At 41.9% G+C, this 22,433-nt stretch overlaps 1 protein-coding gene across 3 annotated transcripts in view; it reads right to left on the reverse strand.

Moving 5' to 3' along the window:
- The window catches only part of ctnnd2a (catenin (cadherin-associated protein), delta 2a), a 244,323-nt gene that overhangs the window by 83,685 nt on the left and 138,205 nt on the right, over positions 1-22,433 (reverse strand). For all 3 annotated transcript variants that reach the window (XM_047568787.1, XM_047568785.1, XM_047568786.1), the window contains one exon: positions 13,030-13,330. In XM_047568787.1, the coding sequence (XP_047424743.1) occupies positions 13,030-13,330 (301 nt within the window). The remainder of the gene's footprint in view (positions 1-13,029; positions 13,331-22,433) is intronic.

The raw sequence follows: 22,433 nt of genomic DNA on the forward strand, positions 1-22,433 counted from the left end.
CGAATAAGTGAGGGATGTGTAGACAAGATGCCCTAAGTTAGCAACAGATGGATAAAAGATGCGGATGAAAACAAGAGGAGATTGGCTGACAATGTCAGCAGAGGAGCAACAGGATTTGTTCAGGGGTAGTGGTGAGTAGTTGTAGCTCAGTTTGTAACTCAGTTGTAGCTCAGTGCCCAACATGCATTCAGTGTTGCATTGATAACAACAAACTTTAGGTGTAAAAATGGACTTTAGGTTACCTGCGGATGCCTGCATAGAGGCATGTTGTCATATTGAAGACTAAAGCCATGTCTGAGATGAGTTCGACGTATACACGGCAACGGCTACCACGAACATGCCACACACATGCTGTTTCACAGACACAGCATCAGTTTTATGCTTCTCCTGATATGTGGGTTTCTGAACAAAGAGCGCATAGCAGAAAATAACAGTCAGTAAAGCAACAGCCAAGCGCAGCCCTTGCCGTTTTTTTTTAATGACACAGTAACTGTAAATTTACTGCTATGTCAAATTCCCCTGTTTTAAATTGCTGCTGTTGCAGAAGTTTTTTCCAAACTGGCATGTACCTTCCATAGACGACATCTAAAGAGTAGGCAGTTAATCAGTTCCTATGTGTCTAAAATGACACCATAATTCATTTTGATTTGCCTCTACTTTACGGTTGCCCTGCATTGCAGGTGATTTCTGAACTTAGCTTACAGTTCACCTTGGGGTGACTAAATTCACCTTGGGCACTGTGTGAGTTGAGTGCATGCATATAAATACTTTAGCGCTGCTTTGTGTGCTCTCTGTGTGTGTGCGTGTGAGCGAGACAGAGACTGTGATGCAATCTGCAAAGAAAAACTAATAAGTCAGTGATTAGCTTATGCACCTGCTATTCTCATTAGCTTGCAGTGGCGCATTGATGTAGTAGTATCAGCTCACTATTTGTTGATAATGATGTTGACAACGGAGATAATACAATAAAGAGCTAGAAGACATGATAAAATATGCGTCACATGGCAAGGCATGACAAACACCACATAATCCCCGTACCAATAATGCTGCATTCAAAACAGTCTTGGATACCCCAAGTGTGGCTGAACATGCAAATAAAATATTGATTCCCTTCAACCTGAAACAAATGGATGAATCATTTACATGGCATTAAAGGCTAATATTTTCCTAATGGAGAAATTATCAATGAGTTACAACAACTCTCAACCTGAATGAAAATTCCTCCTGATCGGGTCGGTTATTTTGAGCTATGACTCAGATCATTAGTGGAATACTAGCATGCATAAACATAGCTCATGACTGTGATGTTGTGCTGGAATTTCAAAGCTATTTGTATTTTTCTAGAGTGTATGAAAGCGTATTATCACTAATGGCACAAGGTAGACAGTTCTAATGACAACTGACAGCATTACAAAGATTAGAACGAAACTGCCGTGATTATAAAATTGATGTTTGTGGAATATCTCGAAAAAACTAAACTCACAGGGAAAATAATATCAGAGAATGCCTAGCTGCATTTAAATGTAGACATTTTTCATATAGGACTGTGCATCCTGGAGCTCTCGCGCACACATGCACATAATCTTTAAAATGGATTAAGCGAGACTAAAAGCAGTCATCCACTTCAAATAAAACGCGGATGGAGGAAAAAGGGAATAAGGAACAGATCAGTGCAATAGAAACATCACAAATCGGAGCTTTAACATGGCATGAGTAACGCAATATGAGCGCACACCGCATCCACGCAACTAAGCGCACAGTAAAATGACACATTTCAGCGCAGTGTGCACACAACTTTATAAAACACGACCTCTTCCTCAGGAGGGAGCCGGATGACAGTTCTAATGGTGTTGCTTTCCGCCGTTTTCATTCATAAGAGGTTTGGGTTTATTTGTTGGCTGGTAATCAGTGAACAACATTTCAATGACACAGATGACTGCATCTACTGAAGTGGTGTAATTTGGTAAGAAAACTTTTATTTTTAACATGCTCAGCCATCCTTGCAAAAGTGATTGCTGGCGTGAAAGCAAAGCCCCATGCTGGAACAGGAGCCAAATTATTACCTAGCACGGGCCACACTGCTTTGACAGCTCTGACAGCTTATTTGACAGCTATGAAAGAATGAAGCAGAGACATGTGGCCCAAATAATACATTTTCACGTATCTGTTTTGTTGATTGTGGGTTTTAGGACTGACTGTGTACTTTGTTAAATATCTGGGGCTAATACTGTAACAGTGAATTTACATCAGGAACAAACTCAATCATCTGGAATTCTCGATGTGAATGACATGGAATGAAACGCTACACAGATGGCATTAAACAAAATCCTTGTCCTTGTTGGCCATGACAAACTGCATTTGCAAAGGACTCGTGGCACTGGGGAAAAGCAAACACTACCATGCATGGATTCTGATGTTACTTATCGGAGTCCCAGAGCCTGCAGAAACACACAAATGCACTCAGCGGACACCCACAACTTCACTTCACGGGGCAGCACCTCAGCATTGTGCGCAGGCTCATACGAGTGCCATGCATTTGTTTCTCAATTCCCTATTCATTATTTTTCCTCCAAGGTTTCTATCTTTCCCTTTTTTTATTTAATACGAGCAATAATTCAATAGTAGGGTTTAGTATATGACATTTGGGGTGAAAGCATATGCGCACACAAGCGTGCTGGCACAAATGCACAGTCAGATGCAAACACACACACACACAAGGCTATTGTTAGCATGTGGAGCAGGACTTTAGAAATCACTTCATACCCTACAGTGGATACGGAGAAAGAAAAAAATGACAGAGACAAGGAGAGAGAGAGAGAGAAAGAGAGCGAGGGAGGGGTTTTGGAAAAAGAAAGAAAAGAAGACCTGCCACTTTAATAGACACAAAGGAAAACAGGAGGGGATGAAGGGGAAATGTGTGTTTAGGCTGAAAGCAAGGGAGAAAACACTTCAGGTCCTGGATGAATGCCTGCACCTCCAAGCTCATCATCACTGTCGAGCCGCCTCTACCTGCAGAGGTGTGATGGAGGGATGCCGAGCGAGAACAAGATGGAGTGATGGACGCATGATGGAGGAGTGTTTCTAAATTGAGTCGGCGCCCATGAGATGCATCAGTGTTGTTTTATCACTAGGCCGGAAATAAATTGGCCCGAGTCTGTAAATCACAGGCATAAATGGGGTCTGAAAGCAAAATATCAGGGAAACATTTTACATGGCAATTTAGCATTATTTTCCCACAGAGTGACTAACTATAGTGGCGACAATGAATCCTATTAACACTGTCTCTTCAACACTTCAACACATTTTTTTTCTTTATTAAATCAGGTTGGATTAAGTGAGCATGGATACTCTTTTTAGCTGCACCTTAACATACACCGTCTAAACTATTGGCGACTGAGAAGATCAACTGTGAGGCTGGGAAGTTAAGGGCTTTAGTCAAGTGGTGGGTGCTAAAGAGCATGGTTCAAATCCCTCATCTTCTCACCCAGATTCCCCCTGACAGCGTGGGCACCTCACAGCACTTGCACAATCCTACAGACTTTATTTATTTCAATGCTCTTGTGATCTTACAAGTATGATTATGTTTGTGAGGTTTGTCAACTTCCGTCTAAGATGTTCTTACCATCCTAGTCGAGTATTCACACTGGAAAATTAAAGGATCATATGTGTCAAAATGTCCAAATGAAATGCGACGTATGGGCTCGGGATTACCAAATGAAAAGTCCAGTGCAAGGTATGCTTGGCATTCAAGTGGAAATATTGTTCTTAAGTCACGAGCACACTGCTGCTAGGCAACTGCATCCATCTAGTAGGCTCAGAGGCTAACAAGTTACTAAGATAATGAGTCGGTAGCGTAACGTAGGAAAGGCAAAGGCATAATGAAAAGAGGAGACTGTTGGGAATATCAATATTTTCCTCAGACATATTACATAAGAAAAGCTGTATCAGACCAAATTACAATGTATTAACTTGCGTTCACTAAAAAATGAACTTCTGTGGTCTCTGCCATTTCTGAAAATGCCAGATGGATGGACAAAACAAAAAAACAAAACAAACAACACTGTGCTTATCTTTAGAATAGAAAGATACGACTAATTAAAATGTTTTTCTTTTAATTCTCTCTTTTTTTTTGCCACTTTTGCTTTACTCTTGTGTAAAGTTTGGAAATACACCAGTGGGTCAGTCTCCTTTAATTGAGTTGTTGTGGACGTATGTGTGAGTAAGTATGTGTGGGCACTGAAATGTTTTATTTTAGTAGCAGCACTTCCGCGGTGATGTACTGTGAGATGATTGTGATTAGCAGGTACTGTAGTACCTCTGCAGCTGGTGAATGACAACAAGGCAGCATGTCTAAAATAAACATATGACCATAACAAGCTTTGTGGCTTTGTGTACATGGCCGACAACAAGGATGTATCTAATAAAACGGTTCTACTCTTTCGATGCATATAGCTTCTTTCTTATTTTTACCCATGTGTTTCTTTTCTCCCAAGTTCAGCTGTATTTTAGTTCTCCAGTCATTATGGAGCCCCACTGTGTCCAATAACAAGGGCTCAGTGCTTGACGTTCTGAAAGTAGCTTAGCTGAAAGGTCAAGATCCGTCTCCCGCGCGAGAGATCTACAACTCTCTGACCTTAACATCTGCAGCCCCATGGAAGACTGAATCTTGTGCAAAGATAGCAATGGATGCTTGACATTATTGCCCAGAAAGGATGTTAATATAAAGGTAACTGGAACAAGACACTTTTCAGTAAGTGAAGTTTAAGACAAAATTAAATCTGAGTACCGCTGTCTCAAGGGAGTAATTATTCTAACCCTTTCATGCATGAATTATGAGAACTTTAGTTGAAAACCTTAGCTTTCCTGTGTGTTTTTATTCCTCCTCAGCCATATAAAAAATGATGCAACTGAATTTTTTCAGGAACCCAATTTTTAATGAAGTTCAAAAATTGTATCCACTTACATGATTAATTACAAATTTCCCCCAGTATAAAATAAATACCCAGAAACTTTAACAATTATATTAATTCTTACATGTTACTTGATGCCAGCATTTTTTTTTCTTTTTTTCAGTGGTACCCTGCTATTGAAGTGTTTACACAAAATTCCAGAGGTACTTGGAATTTCTGTCTCTCTGTCAGCCATCTTGATTTTGAATTTAAAAAAATATTTTAAAAAATTGACGGGCCAGTTGGTGAAAGTGTATGGAGTGATGCACAAGCGTCCACTGTGTTGGTTGATATCCACTTCCAACACCAAAACCAGTACATACAAAAAACAGCTTTCGAATGGTCGTCCACTAGTGACCACTACGCATGAAAAGGCTAACTTCCCTGAATGTGCCACATTATTATAAGCTGCAGTTGTCCCAGGCTAATATAATCCATGAGGGCACTGAAGGAATAAAAAAATGAAGGTATTTGCAAATGTATTGGCAAAAGTGATGACAATCCAATGATTTATTTGCGGAAAGAAACCTGCTGTCTCCATTTAGAGGCTCTTTCTATAAGTGCTTCATAACACGGTGCAAGAATCACCTGAAATTCACAGCAGCAAAGCTAATGAGCTTATGGTAGACTAGCAGGGGTACAGGATGTCCTCTGTCCTGGCTGTCTGGGGAGGAGAAGACTGAGAACCTTCACAGACATACTACGACAGTTTCTCATTGCAGAAAAGCTGCCCTGATTGACATGACCACACATTTTCCAGACGTGCCGGTAAATTTAGCATTCACCCCTTAGCACAGGATGAGTAATCATCATTTAAATCATTTTCCAGAAAATGAAGCCATGATAACATGGCTTTCATTCAGTTTGAGTGGGTCGCTTTTGTTTGTCTTAAATGACATTCATTGTCAAACCTATGACCTGTTCTATCAGCAAACCATAAGGCCCGCAGGCAGAGCACTGGGCTGTTAGGCTGTTCTGCTCTCTGGTATGAGATAGAGAAGACGCGAGGTGAAGTGAGGCGTGGTGAGGAGAGAAGATATACAGTAATTCTGCTGGTGTGACATTTTCCCATAATCCCTCCCAAATGCCACCAGTGTCAAGAGACAGAGCGTCAGAGAGATGGTGGGAGGAGAAGAGAGAGAAAGTGTCTGTGAAGCAGCTGAAGAGTTCCATATATATAAAACCTATATTTTTCCTGCCCCGATAGATTAGTGTTACTGTTTGTGTGTTGTGTTCCTACACAAAGTTTGCAAAATGTTAATAGAAGGAATGTTAGAGGCAGTAATTACCATAAAAAACAGTAACGCAAGGATTGTATCAAAAGAACGTGGCCTCATTACAGCCCACACACACATCACACGCAACACAAACGCAAAGCAACCTTCGACAGATGAAACAACGTTAAATGTGTGCATCATTGTGTCTGAGTGTGACGGCGCGGCAGCCGTCATCCACATTTATCAGCCTTTGTCTCGTTGCTCGTCCCTCTCTCTGTCTCTCCGCTCAGATTTAGGATGAAGCTCAGCATAGCGGGGAAGAAGGCAGACACGCTGGGTTGTTATCGCCCCAAGGTCACACTCACACATACACACACACACGCACAAACAGATAGGCCACCTCAGAAAAGGAAAATAACTACAATGGGCAATTTACCCAGAACAGGCAGGGATGACGGCCAGGACACAGATGCATGCGCGCACACCCACAAACACACACACAAACACGCAGCTGTGCCTCAGGGCCAAGGTTCTGGCAATGCATCATTACTCTCCCTTGGAGGTGATTCCATATCCCAGCATGCATTTCTCATGTGGAGAGGAAATTACCCCTGGGCCGTGCTGAGAGCCAATAGAGTGTGTCCTCTCTCCTCTATCTGTCTCTCTCTCTTTTCCTTCCTTTTCTCTTCCCTTAAATCCCTCACTCACCCCGTGACTGTGCCTCTTCCGCCCTTAATCTCCCCCTCCCTTCACTCTCTCTACCTGAGTCACCAACTCATTCTTTTATCTTTCTCACGCTGACACTTTATTTTTCTCTGCTCCTTCTGTTTTTCTATGGCGGACGTACAACGCAGATTGATAACAAAGGACACGGAGGTACTGATGGCCCCTCTGTCTTTTAGTCAAGTACCTGTAAATGGTGAGGTTAAACCATTCGCCCACTCTGTTATCCCCAAATGGCGGAGACAGAAAACGGAGGAAACTTTTTTATTCTCTACCCTATTAATCACACATACTGTAGGAGGAAACCAGAACACCCAGAGAAAACCTACATATGAGAGGAATATGCAAACACAAGACCTTTAAACCTTCAGCAACTTTCTGCATCCTTCAATAATGGAATACACATACTGTACATTTATATGGACCATAAACGCATAGAAACTGATAATCAATATTAAAACATGATAACAGAAGGAATATCTGACTGGTTATATAAAACCATAGACCGTGGGAGGCTTTTTAAACAATTTCTAGACATTTTACAGACACAGTCATCCATTAATACTAACATATATTTCCTCATAATATCAAAGAAGTATAACTATCCTTCTATTTCTCTCACTATCCACGCATTAATATGCTACATATACATGTGCTGTATCCACATATACACTGCGTGGCCACATATACAGTACACTGCGTGGCCAAGCTTGTTATTTCAACAAGCTTCTGCAATGTCACAAGATTTATTTTTCATCCAGTGCTGCATCCATCTTTCACCAAGATCTTGTATTGACGACGTGCGACCACTGCGCAAAGTCTTCTCCAGCACATCCCAAAGACTCTCAACAGGGCTGAGGTCTGGACTCTGAGGTGGCTAATCCATGTGTGTAAATGATGTGTCATACATCTTTTTCTTTTTTTTTTTTTTTCTTAGCCAGGCAATGCATTTGAATATTATACCAGCCACATGTAACATGGCTACTCACTCACATGGTTTTATGATAATACTTTTTGTATAATGTTTATACGCTGCACATACGGTATGATTTATACTGACACGTGTATGAATTCATCGTTTTGTCTCTCTGCTCGGCTGGCCTTAAGCTGATGTATCCCTCTCAATTTAGCTGCACTTTGTTCAAGGTTTCTTCCTATTAAACCAAGTGAACTGGATTGAACTGAACTGAATTCAGCTGAATTGAGTACATGCAGTTGCAGCTGCTGTGTCACTCTCACTTTCTGTCTCTCTCCATGGTGCTGAAACTTTCCAACCCAATGCATCTGTGAATCTCTGTCCACTGTGCTGAAGACCAGTGTAACACTCGGTTTCTATTTTTCTTTCTACTTTAACTATTGGACAAATACTATTTATACTACTCTGATTATACTAATCATATTAGTACATAATTTATGATACTTGAGACATTGAGTGACTTTGATGACTTGACTCTGATTTGCCAATTTGATTGTTAAAAGCACCACCAACTTTCCTTAGTTGTTATATCAACTAGCCACTTTATTTCATTTTCTTGAATAAAATAAATCAGTATGTGCTGGGTACTAAAAATTAAAAAAACTTCTATGACATGTGTACGATGCGGAAAGAAATATGAAAGTAGTTCTCTATTAAACAAAGGGAATAAAAAGAGGAACCAGATGGTAAAAGTGAATGGTTGTTGTGTGGCGTAGCCACACTGATGAAAATGCACTATAAAATCAAGAATCACTTCACCACTTCGAGTAAGCACAGAGGAAACATAATCTGTTTACGGTTTACACAACAGAAATCCCCAGGTGTGTCGTACAGTGAACCAGATACAGTGCATGGGAGTGGGTCTTACTTCCGCTTAAGTGAGTAAGGGATCCCCTGTCAGAATATAATCCTATGGCCAGGACGCACCACAGGCATCCAGCGCCTCAATTTCCATCTAAAGCAGGTATTCCTGTCTGCAGGGTTATACATAAACCATATGTGTCTGACACACACAGAGCAACGCACTTACACAAACTGATAGTGTTCACAAAGAGAGAATATCGTTTCTCTCTCACACACATGAGTACATAAATAAACACTGGTGCCCCGGTGACAACAAGAGCAATCACTGCATAATAACTCTGCTTCTGTTTCCTCGCACACATGGACACACACACACCCACAATAACGTGCCATTGTCCTTTAGACTGTCTGACACATTGCTCTGAATACACCCGGGCGCCCTCCTCACACATGAATATCACACACACACGCCAAAACCATTCGTCTTCTGTCCCCTGACACAGCCCCAGACACGCTAAAACACACACACACACACACACACACACACACATACACACACTTGTTCCATGTGCACTCACAGACATGCACAGAGTCACCGCTGACCACTGCAGGTTTTCCATAAATAGAGGGACGTGCTGAGGCTGTGAGTCAACAAACACTGACAATAAATAGCGAGCTGTGACAATGACATGTCACACCGGATCACATCACATCAAGGTACTGTAAATAGCAGCTTCATGTCGGCACCTCAATTATATCCACGAAACAATTGCGGCACTAGGGATGCCTCCTTTTCCTTTATCTGTTACGTCAATCTGCTTGAAATGTAAGGATTCCCTACTGAGAATGTCATTATCGAACATATCAAGCAACACAGAGTGAATATTGGATATTATTGTAAAGTACATTGGAAATTGATTTATCCAGAATGTGCAATTAACAGTTTGATTTAAATGAAAGGAGTTGAGTATCTTATCTTTCTCAGGCTGAGTAGGTGAGTGATTAGAGAAGTCAGGAATATCATCACAATGGAAATAATACTGCAACTTTTTTTTAGTTAAAACTTTTTACTTATTTTTCTTCCTGTCAGTCCTCATTTCTACAACACATTGAATTCCCCTAACCTACTGCCATGCTCCCTTTATTATGTTTACTTTTTCTTTTTTCTTTTGCCCCCCTATTACAGCCTCCTAAGCCTTGGAACAATAACCACTGCCCACACCTTCTTGTTCCCTAACTCCCATCAGCCCTGACTTACTTTAATGTTTATCTCTCCCCCTTCTGTCTCTCTGTGTCTCTCTCTCCCTCCCTCCTCTCAAGGTATATCTTATTCCCAAAACATACGACTTTCTTTCCTTGCATAAGATTCTCCAAATCCCCTATATTTGTTCCTTCATTACTCGCGTTGCTTTCATTTCTCACCACTGCTTCATTTATTGGTTTTGCAAGTCTCTGCTCACCGATTTTCTCATCATCACACTCCCAACATAGTTTTTAATATTCATTTTAAGCAGGAAAACCCAGCGGGGGTAAGAATCACAGAGAAGGCTTAAAGGGAAACGCACAAACAACGTGATGATCTGTCTGCCCTTCTCTCCTCTACCGTTCTTCTATTTTTACTCCCTCCATCTTGATCTTTATTTATTATCTACCATCCTCCATTTTTCAGTTTTCCTACCGAATTCTCCTCCTTTCTTTCCTTCCCCACAGTGTGCTCTCCTTGTCTCGACTCTCTTCAGCTTCATTTTCCCTAATTCCTTCTTCCCTCCTTCCTCCCTCCCCTCATCTGTCTTATTGCCCTCTCCCCCTCCCCTCCTCTCCCCTCCTCTCCTCTCCTCTCTCCCATCCATTAGCGGCTATTGAGTTTTCTCTTTGTGTCGCTGTCATCACCTCTGCCCTATCATGCTCAGTCTTCTGAAACTGAAATGGCCCCTAACCGCGTTGCCGTGTGCTGTACACATATATGCACATAATGCAGTCAAATGTGAACGTTATGAATTATAAAACAGTAGTCTCTTGCTAAATACCCATTGCATTCACACACATAACCTCTGCCCTCACTCAAATTGTCCTTGTCTCTAATAGCTGCTAACCCATTTAGCACTTCATGTTAGCTCAACTAGATCCAATTACAGCAGAAGAGAGAGAGAGTGTGTTTGAGTAGGAGGCCATTTAACCTCCCAACAAAGAGAAACGTAACACATGGCTCCATTTCAATGATATTAAGTATAATAAGATGACTGCATGTAAACATAGAAAGGTTATAAGAAATGAAAAGTAGTTGTTAGTGTAATCTCTAAACTATAACTATCCATAATGAGAGGAAGAACATATCATTAGGAAATACACTGATCGGACATAACATTATGACTACCTTCCTAATATTGTGTAGGTCGCCCTTGTGCCTCCAAAACAGTTGTGACTCATCACAGAATGGACATGGGTGTGTCTGAGGGTGTCCTGTGGTGTCTGGCAACAGACTGTTGTTAGTGGGGGTGTGTGGTTACTATGGGTTGAGGGGAGTTGCCACTGTGGATCACTGTGTAGACCACTTCAGAGTGTGACCTTTTTTGAGGGGCGGGGCTTAACTGGAGGCAAAAGATCTCATACACTATAGTCTGTAAACGCCGGTTAGCATATTTCAACTGACTGATTTGGCAAGAATGTATATTTTAGAGAATATACTAACACACGCAATCCCCGAGCCCGTGAGTGTTATTTTAAAAAGTTGACTCTGACTGATGGGAATCGACAATTTGAAAATAGGAGGACACAGAGGGGGCAAAGTCTGGTCAGTCTTTATCAAGTGAAGCCTCTCCTACAAATATATTACAAGAAGTAAGCGGAACAACTGTGGAGGATAACATAGCAAATGCAACTTCTGCTTGGGCACCCCTGAAACACGCAACGAACGCCGCGTTAGCTAGCGGTTAGCATTAGCATTAACCTGTAACAAGAAATCCCAAGACAACATTTTCATGGTTGACAGTGACAGTGTTTGCCTCAAGCTTCTCTCTGTTTCGCCTCCAGCTAACGCCATGACAAATCACAATCACTCTTTCACTTATATCTGTATTTAGGATATATATATATATAATTTTTTATTTTTTTGCAGCCCACAAACAACAAATAGTTCATAGAATTTGTATGTATATGAACAACTGAGAGAGTGGACAGGTTAAGATGTTCTCTGATGAGTCACATTTGTTCTTTTATAGAGTCATAACTAATCAAAAAAACTAAGAGGGATGCAGTAATACAGGAAGACCTTCTTAACCCAGTCAATGCGACTACATTAATAATAAACCAGTATGACTTCATTATCAGTGAGTTACTTCATACATCCTCAGAAGGCGGGAGAGGATTTTACCTTCATTTACTGCTATCATTTGATCCTTTTTTTTCTCCTTTAATTTCTTTGCCATTGTTTAAGTAATTCTTTCCCACTCCCTCCCCCCACGTTCTCTCATCATTTTCAGTGTGACTCTCCCATTCTTTCTCTTTTCCTATGACAGGCAGATGCAGAGGAGACTTGATTCAAGTGTGTCAGTCCCTCTTGCTCTGTAATTAAAGGAATTATACATCAAGAGTTCTGTGAAATATGTATACATGTAGAGGGGAGAGTGAGCGTAGCTTAATTGCTCAGACAAGAGGATGGAAGTAGGAATATTTTACACACAGTGTGACACTGAAGAGGGCAGAAAAAGAGCTTCTAAAGATAGCTCTTTTTAGTAACATATTTGTAGAGACCTAGTAATTGGAGAAAAAGTTCAATCTGCTTCAACTTGTAAGGCTTGACACTCTGTAGGCAATTTGGTACTGTACAGATGATTGATAAAATTACTGTCAAATAAGCATTTAAAGAACTATAAAAAAAAATCTATAAACAATAAATCATTCTAAAATTAGATAGTAATTGGTTTATGTGGGCCATAACTTATGGAGTCAAATAGAACCTAAAAAGGGACTTGGAAGAGCCTCAAGTCTTCAAGAAATCTCAAACAAGCCCAGGTCCTTTTGTTTTTAGCTTTTTTTGGGGTGTGCTATGACGTGAATGAGTGAAATTACTTCGACCTCTATGTGGGGTTGTTTTATTTAGCGTTTAAGTAGCGTTAGTGGTTATGATCAGTCTCCAGGAAATTTATGTAAAATGATGTAAGTATCTCATGTAAATTTTGTCTCTTTAAATATTAAGTCCTGTCACACACCAAAAAAAAGGCCCATTGTCCCACTCGTCCTTTCAAAAAATGCCTTTAAGCATCCATGAACAACTTTATGCTCCTTGGTCTTGAACATAATATGGTCCAATGATCGCCACCATGCACACAACACACAGCCCACACCAACTCTTTAATCCTACCTGGGGTCTTTCTGAATAGAGTCGATGGAGGGGGAACGCTGCAGGCTCCCTTCAGGTGGCAGGGCTGGTCCTGACTTGCTGTATGGAGATTCCACCACAGAGGGGCAGTACTGCAGGGTGCGGTAGGGGTCCGCCACATAAGGATCAGAGCCATATACGTCTCCACCGCCACCACTTGAGGTGTAGCCTGGTCCCACTGTGGCATAGTTGTTGGTGCCGCCGCGGCTGTAGTTGCCACTTCCTGTGCCGTGACTTCCTGTGCGCTGCAAAGGGGCGGAGTCGACACCAGGGGAGGAGGGTGCTAGGACAGGAAAGTAGGGACAGAGGACATAACTTAGGTCATGGACCTGGTCATGGACACGCATGGTCAGGTCTGCAGAGGAGAGTGTAATAGGGAAGAGGAGGAAGGGAGACGGTGGAGGACACGAGCACAGGAGAGGGGAAAGGCAGAAATGCAAACAAAGAGATGAACATGTTGCAGGAAAAAAAACAACCCCATGAGGACAAATAATAATAATTTGCCTTACAAGTCCTCGAAGCATGCTATTTTTGCTGAGATCAGGACAAAATAGTTGTGGAATATTCCAACACGAAATATAGCAGACTTGTACAAACGAGAACATTTTCCAGAGTCTGAGGCTGCAAACGCTGTTAGCATTGTCACTCATATGGGTCATTAGCCTCTCACCCCCATGCAACAGAGGATGTAAACTTTGCCTGTAAGTTTATCCATGGTTAGCTGGAAAATGACTCTCAGAAACTTTTTCTGCAAAGGGAAACATCTGGCAGGTGTACAAACACAAAAAAAAGAAGAAAAAAAAAAAGGAAACACAAACCACCAAGCTATCTCTCTTTAGTGACTTAAAATTGAATGGGGATTTGCTCGGGGATGTAAGCAGCCTGCAGGGGCACAGTAGCTGTCACCTTCCCTCCCTTTTTCGTTGGGAGCGGTGGATCAGTGATATTTCAAGGTGTTAATGTGAGTCTGGGGGCCTTGTTTCTCTTGCTGTAAAAACACTGAGACAGAGCGTGTGAGGGGGGCCAATCTCATTTGTCATTATGCACACTGAGACACACACACACACACACACACACATACAAAAGCTCCATAAACGTGTTCTTTGGGGAGTAGGCGATACATCACAGAGCCTTGAAATCAATATGTGGCCATGTGATTGACTTTAACAATGAGAATCTGACTTTATCACATGTCTCGATGGAAAAACTGCAATGGGAAACACATGTACAGTGTGCACATATTATTTATACGCGTTCCAAAAGTCTCATCGTTATGTGACCAACAAACTTGCTCTTTAGCACTGTCTTGAGTGCTGGCATTTACTTGACCTTCACAACCCCCATGTTGTTCTCCTTTTCACCTCTCTCCTTCTGTAATTCAATCTCTTTCTCTGTCCCTCTCAAAATCACATCCACACATCTTTTCTGTTTGGCACATCTAATCACCCCTTAACAATCATAATGTTCTCCGCATCGAGTCAGGCAGACTGCGCCCACGTGCGGCACGAGGAACCTTTTGGATGATGTAACCGAATTAGCATATTTTATATTTTGATTTCGTGACTCTTAAATCAGGTTAACAAAAATCCTCTGCCAGCCAGACAAGCAAAAAAGTCAAGTTTCATGCAATGCCCACGAGGCTAGAGGCTGCGCGAGCTCTCCTACTGATGCCCCAAATTTGACAAAGATCCAAAGAATTAGGCAGGGAAAGAGAAACACAGAGACAGCCCGGGAAAAGCAGGAAAAAAAAAAAAAGCTGAGAAATGGAGGATAGAGCTGCAATTTAGAGAGAAGAACCGGCCAAAAGAGAGTAGAGGGAAGAAACAAGAGGTAACGGAGGGAGTGAAAGTACAACAGCATTGAAAAGAGGGTATGAGAAGGTAATGAACCAGAGTTACTCCCATCAGAAGCAAATCCCGGTCTTTTCTGTACTCTTTAAATGGTGTCTGTCGTGCTTCCGTCTTTCTGAACGTCTCATTAGTAGCCGAGGCTTTAGGCTAACACCACCAGTGTCAGTGTGCAGTCACCGAGAGACTCGATGCCCAAAAAAAAAGGACAAACCTCTGAGCAAAAGAGTGGCTGGGAGAACAGTGAAAAAGAAGTGAAGAGGAGAAAAAAAAGCTCACGCAAAAAAAAAAAAAAAAAAAAAATGGCCTGTCAAATTATTTTTATAGCCTGTGCTGTGACCACTGAATAGGACTGTCCTTGGTTACAAGCTGAAAGTGGAATAGGAAATGGGAAAGAAGGCAAGGATGATATATAGAGATGGTAGGGAACACAAAGACAGAAATCCCCCCAAAACGTCGTGCCAAATTACCGTCCTTTTGTTCTCACGTCCTGTTACTTTGTAGTTAGCTTCCCCACGCCTATTTGCGCATTTCATTTTTCCCCCTCGCTCCATCTTTCTGTCTGCTGTCCCCCTTCTTCTTTGCCTACTCCAAGTAAATGGTGTGCTGCCGAATTCAGCAATTTGCTCTGGTAATGGCGCATTCTGACTGATGACTTGACCTTTGGGGACCAATATTGCCCGGCAAATGGGGATGCGGGCGGCTGTTTATGTGTATGTCGCTGCATTTGTATATCTCCGTGTACATATTCTTGTATGGCTTTTCGTTGCGAGGACAAACTTTGGTCAGAGACAACACAGATGGAGGGGTGCGCTGTAAGGATGACAAACCAAGCGATAGTTTGGTGCCTTGAGAAATAATTGAGAAAGTTGGCCCCCAGATGGCCGCCCTTTGGAACTTATGATGCCTATATGGCATTGGCAATACAACTCCAAAACTAGAAGCTAGATGCTACATGGATAAAAGGATAAATACCACCGCAGGCCACATTTAGCAGTGAACTGGCCCTTTAAGATTCAAATTGAAATTTAAGGCTCATGTTCAGGGCTGTGAAACAAACACACAGCCCACGTACAAGAACACTAAGCAAATATACCAACGTGAGAGGGTGTGTCTTTCATGAATTTGCACAAGGCGCACTCACTGTGCAGTTTCATGAAATATTAAACAAATCATGAAATGCGGCGTGTGCGTGAACACCAACATACACACACACACCCGTGCACATTCCACTAACACCTCTCACACCTAACGCTTTGGCAGCGTGAAATTGTGTTTGAGAGGAAATAAAAAGGCGGGGTGTGCCTTTGTATTCCCTTGCTTCGCCATAGAGTAAACAAATCACGGCTGTGCTCCTGCTGGCAGATTAGCGACGGGAAGGGAAACTCTATTAGTCATTTGACACAGCGATACCTCCGCAATTAGCCAGTCGGCTGAGGGGCCGTCTCGCCTGGAGCGGACTTTTTTTTCTCTCTGGGCTGCTGCAGAGAGGGAGCCCATGCTGAATGTACACGAGCCAGAAGAAGCCGTGAGGGAAGGAGGTCAATACAAACTGGAGGGTCCTCAAACCCATCCTTTAGGCTTTCCATGTCCGTCCCAACTTCTTTTATTTCTGTCTCCTTTTCATCCAGTCCTACTCTGTCTCTGTCACTCTTTTGCACGGTCCCGTTGCCCTTTTCTTCTTCCTTCTGCATTCCTCTGGATCCATCCCTCTCTGTCTTTACATTCATCCATCTTTTCTTTTTCCCATGCATCTCATCAGAAACCTCCCTTTTGAAATATCGGCCGCCGTCTTCCGCTGCAGCTCGCACCCTCTGTCAATCCTGCTTTTTGTCCCCTTTTTTTTGTCCCCTCCACCATCCATTCACTTCATGTTTTCCTCTCCTTTTTCTACGCTAACACCCCTCCGCCTGTCCTTACCCTGCCCCGCTCTCTCCCCCTATTGTGGTTGTAGTAGACTATGCGATCGGAGCCGAGGACATGTCCTTTCTCTCGACACGCTCCAGCGCTCAGCACGATTACACAAAACCCCTCGGTACAGTCTCTATCTCTCGCACATACACACACTCGCGCAGACACCACCAGCAGCACCCAAACACGGATTTCTAAATATGCAACTGATTGACACAGGCTAAACATGTGTGTCTGTAATACAGCTTTTTTTTTTTTTTGTAATGCATTGAGGTCAACAGTCATGCAACGGCGTGCACATACAACCTTGCCGACAGCAGTACTGGATGAATGCAGACACGCAAAAGGAAAGCACACAAACACACACTCCTTGGATGTGAAGGAGAGTGAGGATTAGTTTCTCCCTCCATTTATCCCTGGGAGAGCCTCCTGGCCAACACAGAGCTCTTGATGTTCTTGAGCTGGAAGCATTGGAAGACCCACAGACACACACACGCACAAATAAATGCCCTCCACTGCACTTTGACTATTAAGGAGACAACATTTTATAGTGCGGAAGCTGTAGGACACTTGTTTCTATGAGTCAAGCTGCCATGTCTTTCTCCAAGCATGCCACTTAGACGCAGCGGGGGCTCCAGGCCACTGGCTGCTGCAAATGTTCACGCTGCGGAGGCACAATAGTGAAAGTCATAAAAAGATGAGTTTATTTTCTGCCCAACTTAAGGGTTCTCTGTTTATTTACACAAGCTGTACGGCCAACACACGTGACACACTACCATACGGTCGAATCCGTTCTAAAAGGACATAGTGGCCTCGCGGTTGTCTTCTAACTCGCTTCTAATTTCCTCGAAACATTTTTAAAAAAACAAAAAACAAACTGGGCTGTCTGGTTGTGAACAGAAGCTTTAAACGTGAATTTCCTCATGTTGGTATAGTTACACCCTTGATGAGAAAGTGCAGCATCCATTAGCCCGTGCAGCGCAGTCAATGTTTGTGACTTTATGGCATCACATAAGAGAACGGAACACCTTTATTATTGTTGTCCATGTGCAATGAAATTGAAAACGCATGCTTGACGGTGCAGAGAGCAATAACTATGACTATATAATAAAAATTTAAATATATATTAAAAAAATAAATAAAAAAAACATTCGCACAAGGCATTCCACACGATTGCACAACATATTCCTCCGGCAGAGCTCATATTCTGTAGCGTTTAGTGAGCTTATAGCTCTGGGGTTTTGGGAGACTCTGGGGAGTCTGTTTGTCCTGTAACATCTGCCCGAGACCAGCAGTTCAAACAGATCCTCTCCTGTATGGGATGGGTCTGGATAATGAAATGAACAGACATCACTCTTAATTTTTTCATGACTTTTCTGTGTGGAGTTTGCATTTTTTCTGCTGGTGCTCCAGCCTGTCAAAAGACATGGACGGACTGTGAAAGGACTGCAATAGACCCGCTAGTACATTTAGAGATTAATGAAACTCAGATATGTTTTGGAGTCTAGGGCTTTCCCTTGTAACCAAGTATTTAAAGGTGATTCTTTCTCCATTCGTGACTTTATTACTGGCCAAAAAAAAAACTGAGAATATGCTCCTTTTGTGGAATGAGATAGGGCGGGACATTCCTCGCGCACAGGTTTGTGCGCTGACGAAAACGCAATTTTTTGCTGCATTTGTTTGCAGGGGAAGGTGTGAGTGACTAACTTGAAGTAATATTTAGGCGATGCCATATGTTTTCCCACAGGAAAGCATTTGTGCTGATCGGTCGAGTTAAGTCAGGTTGAGCTGGTAATTACAGCTTTTTGAATCTTCAGCAAAACCTCACTGTAAATACTGTACAAGTCTAAGCCACTATAGGTGTGGACCAAACGGTTCTGGGGATTCTGTGAGGGTAACTACACTCTTGAGAACAACACACCTTCAAGGACTTTTCTCCTGCTCGCAGTGATGTAATAGCTGAGTGGTTGGTAAAGTAACTTCACTTACAGTAACACGTTGTCAGTGTTTGTCCATTTTCTGTTCCACTTTGACAATTTTACCAGGGTTTACATGTTTTTTTTTTTAAATTTAAAATGTCTGTACTAGATGCTGCATTTACGTGTTGAACCAGGCAACAGACATGGCCGGATCAGTCACTTATGTTCTTCCTCTTATGTGCAAAAAGTACCACAACTCTCAGACCTTGCAGTGCAGACACACACAACAAAATGAAGCAGTCAGCAGTCACAGGGTTTATGAAACTGAAAGTATAGTATGTAGTCGAAAATATATACTGTAAGTCAGCTGAACTTAATGTTTGAACTTGGATTCAATGTTTGAACAGTCCTGACTGTACTGAGAGCTAATACTGCATCGCCTGTCTGTTTGAAAAACAGATTGCGGACGGGAAATTTCATCTGATAAGGCGGAAAATAAATACATTTTCACTCGCTTTCTCCCTCGCATCCTTCCTCGTCCCTCTTTGTTTCCTTCCTTAATTAAACTGAGATTAGACCTTGTCTTTCATTAGTGAGCTGGCTACGGAGTGACGGCTTTGGCATTTAACCAGCAACAATGGCGTACACATCGCATTATAAGTAAGTTTAAGTGCAAATTCTTACTTCTGCCGTTGGAAAGACAGTGGGTTCATTAAGAGACTAGCAGGATCAGGGGGCCACGCTGGAATTGATCCTGGCCAAACAAAACTAATCTAACCTGGCGACACAGAGAACATGTTGAGTGACTCATTGGAGCGACTGGGGAGATGGTCTAACAATGGTGCAGTACTTTGGTGTCCTGTAAAAACCAGACATATCAGACGCCAAATGAAAAGAAACACTCATGTAGATCCACTAAGACTAATTGCGTAAAGCCCTGGCTTATTTCAACCATCACAATTAACACTTTTAATCATGACCACACACATATTGACAGTGTAGTCGGCTAGGATTTCCTTCAATGTCCTTCAATGTTGAATATCTGATACTAATTTTCCCAAACTTTGATGAAATATGCACCTGACACACTAAAATAACAGCTACATCTTGACAAACATGCTGAAGCCCTGGTTCAAATCCATTAAGCTGATGAAGGTAAATTATTGGTAATGAAAAAGTTTTACCGGAAGAATCTGACGACTGAAACTGATGTGGAAGCAACAGACGTGGGAGAAGAATCACTGCGCTGCGATTACATAAACACTATTCGTGGTTGGGCAGAGCAGTGATCTTTTACCTCCTAACAACCTTCAGACTGTTAGGAGCACAACCCGCAAGTTTTATTTTGCCCTGTCATCAAGTTACTCATGGAGGCGCCATTAATTAGGGACAGCTGATTCTGACCTTCCGCCAGCAAATGTGTCATTTTGAACGCTAGTAATGATGATCACCGTGCCCCGGATGATTTGTACACTTTGTTAACGTACTTTCGTTTTACTCTCGCATGCAGTTTAGAGCCTGGCTGCCATCAAGGAGTGCAGTGCAGCAAAATGAGCAGGGCGGGATGGAGTAAGGGGACGATGGGATTAGATTTTTACCAGCTTTATTTTTAGCCGATTCCAATCCGCCATGCCTGGATGGACCTGATCCTTACAAATGCCTCGGTGCATTTCTAGAGACGCGTGGCAGTATAGCTGCAGTGACTCCAAATGTCCATATTGGCTCGAGAACTTAGAAAGTATTTCATTCCAGTAATTCCCCTTAGTTTCCCCTTAATTTTCATTCCTAACTTTAAAATTTCTGTGTCTATATTTACATGCATGGTGAGCATATATTACACATGCCAGATGATATATTCAGCGGTAAAGGCTCCAGAGCCCTAAATTTAATATTGGAAATTACATCTCCTACACCAGGGCTCTTTGGAGAAATCAAACCTGTAATTTTCCTCCTTTAAAAAGGATTAAAGGAAACATCATCTGTTTTATTTTTTTTTTTTAAATGTACAACATCTCACTAAACGGTGGTGAGTCAAACAGTATTTTAGTAAAAAATATTTCTGGTAATTACAGAGGTTAAAATCAACATTCCACATGTCATCACTGAAGATGGATAGAATAGTATAATATAATGCTGTCTTTGGGTAGTTTACAACTAATTTAATTCTGATTGTTGTATTTTACTTTATAGAGGGTGCAGGCCAGAGTTCCGTGCATGCATTTTCTTTTTCATAAATGTGTGTAAGTACATAACAGGCCGGAACAATGCTTCAGTCTTTAAATCTCCATTAGCTGCAGCTTTATAAAATGCACACAGACACACATCAGAGGGCGCTTTGATGAGTATTATAAACCACATTTAGACGCTGGAGGACGTGCCAAGTTAAAGGGAGCCCTTTTCCTTTCTCTTCTTTTATTTCTCGGGGATCTGTCAGTCTCTCTGCTTAACAGGAGCCCTGAACTTTTCCTGCCTTGCGGTCAGAAGACATACGGTAACTGTACCCTCTCTCCAGTCCTATTTATCTTCACCAAGTCCTCGCTCCACTCCGGGGCTTATTTTCTCCCTCTCTCATCTCTCCTCTCCATCACTCCCTCTGTTCTGTCCTCCTCATTAGGATGTCAGATCTCATTACAGAAGGAAAACAAACAAAAGGGAAAGCAGATTGGTTTAATGGTTTGAAGTAAATCCTTCCCAATTTTTCTTTCTCTCTCTCTCCCTCCTGTCCGTGTGTGCAGATCCGTGCTGGCAAAAGGAGCCACAGCAAAAGAGTTGCAAATTCGAGCAAAAATAATCCTGTCTTGGAGAAACGCTATAATAACCCGCACCCTTGCACTTATGTAACAAAGCTGAGCTCTTGTCCAGGGACCTGCATAAATTTAAAGTCAGGAAACCTAATGAGGAAGTGTAGGAAATCGAGTTTATTTATATATTTTGCAACTTTACTATATTTTACTATAAAAAAAAATAATAAAAAAAAATTGTATCAAAAATAAAATAAAATAAAATACTATAATGTATTTTAAATGTCTCTAAAAACATAACTGTCACACTCAAATTTAGGCTAAACAAAATGAGAGTCACGGTTTGTAATAGTTCTAATTCACACATTCTGCCTCTGCTTCTGTTAATGGTTTAGAAAACGTAACTTTGTGTTTGGCTCAGTGATCAGAAGCGATTGCTGAACAATTGGTCGGCGTCTCCTCCAAAGATACTGGAGTCAGTGATGTTAAAATACACAACATCCCTTATCGAGTGCAGTAGCTCAGCCTTGTTACTAGCAGCCCCTGACAAATGGCGGTCGAAGTGAACCTACCCATTCTCATTGTCGCCACCTGAGCTACGTGCAAGCCTAATGTTAAGCTATTAAAAAGAAGAAGAGGCACATCCATTCAGAGACTCTGCTATGCCCAGTGGTCAGTATCATTAATACAAGTCGAGATAGCCTTCCTTGTGTAAGGGGATGTTCAAAGGCAAAAATATAAAGGTAGGAAGGAAGAAAATAGGTGGAAAAACAAGGAGGTGAAGTCAGAGAAAAGGCATGGAGAACAGTTAAAGAAAAAGATATCAAAGATGCACACAGTCCTCTATATTATTATAGACTGTGATTCAAGTGAGTGGGAAACAAGGATATTGTCGAAAAGGGAGAATATACACTTGTACCAGAACGCATGTGCATGCATGTGTGCATTGGAGGTGCCGTGGCCATGCA

The sequence above is a fragment of the Mugil cephalus genome, chromosome 18 (genome assembly GCF_022458985.1).
Source record: "Mugil cephalus isolate CIBA_MC_2020 chromosome 18, CIBA_Mcephalus_1.1, whole genome shotgun sequence".
Taxonomy (NCBI): Eukaryota; Metazoa; Chordata; class Actinopteri; order Mugiliformes; family Mugilidae; genus Mugil; species Mugil cephalus.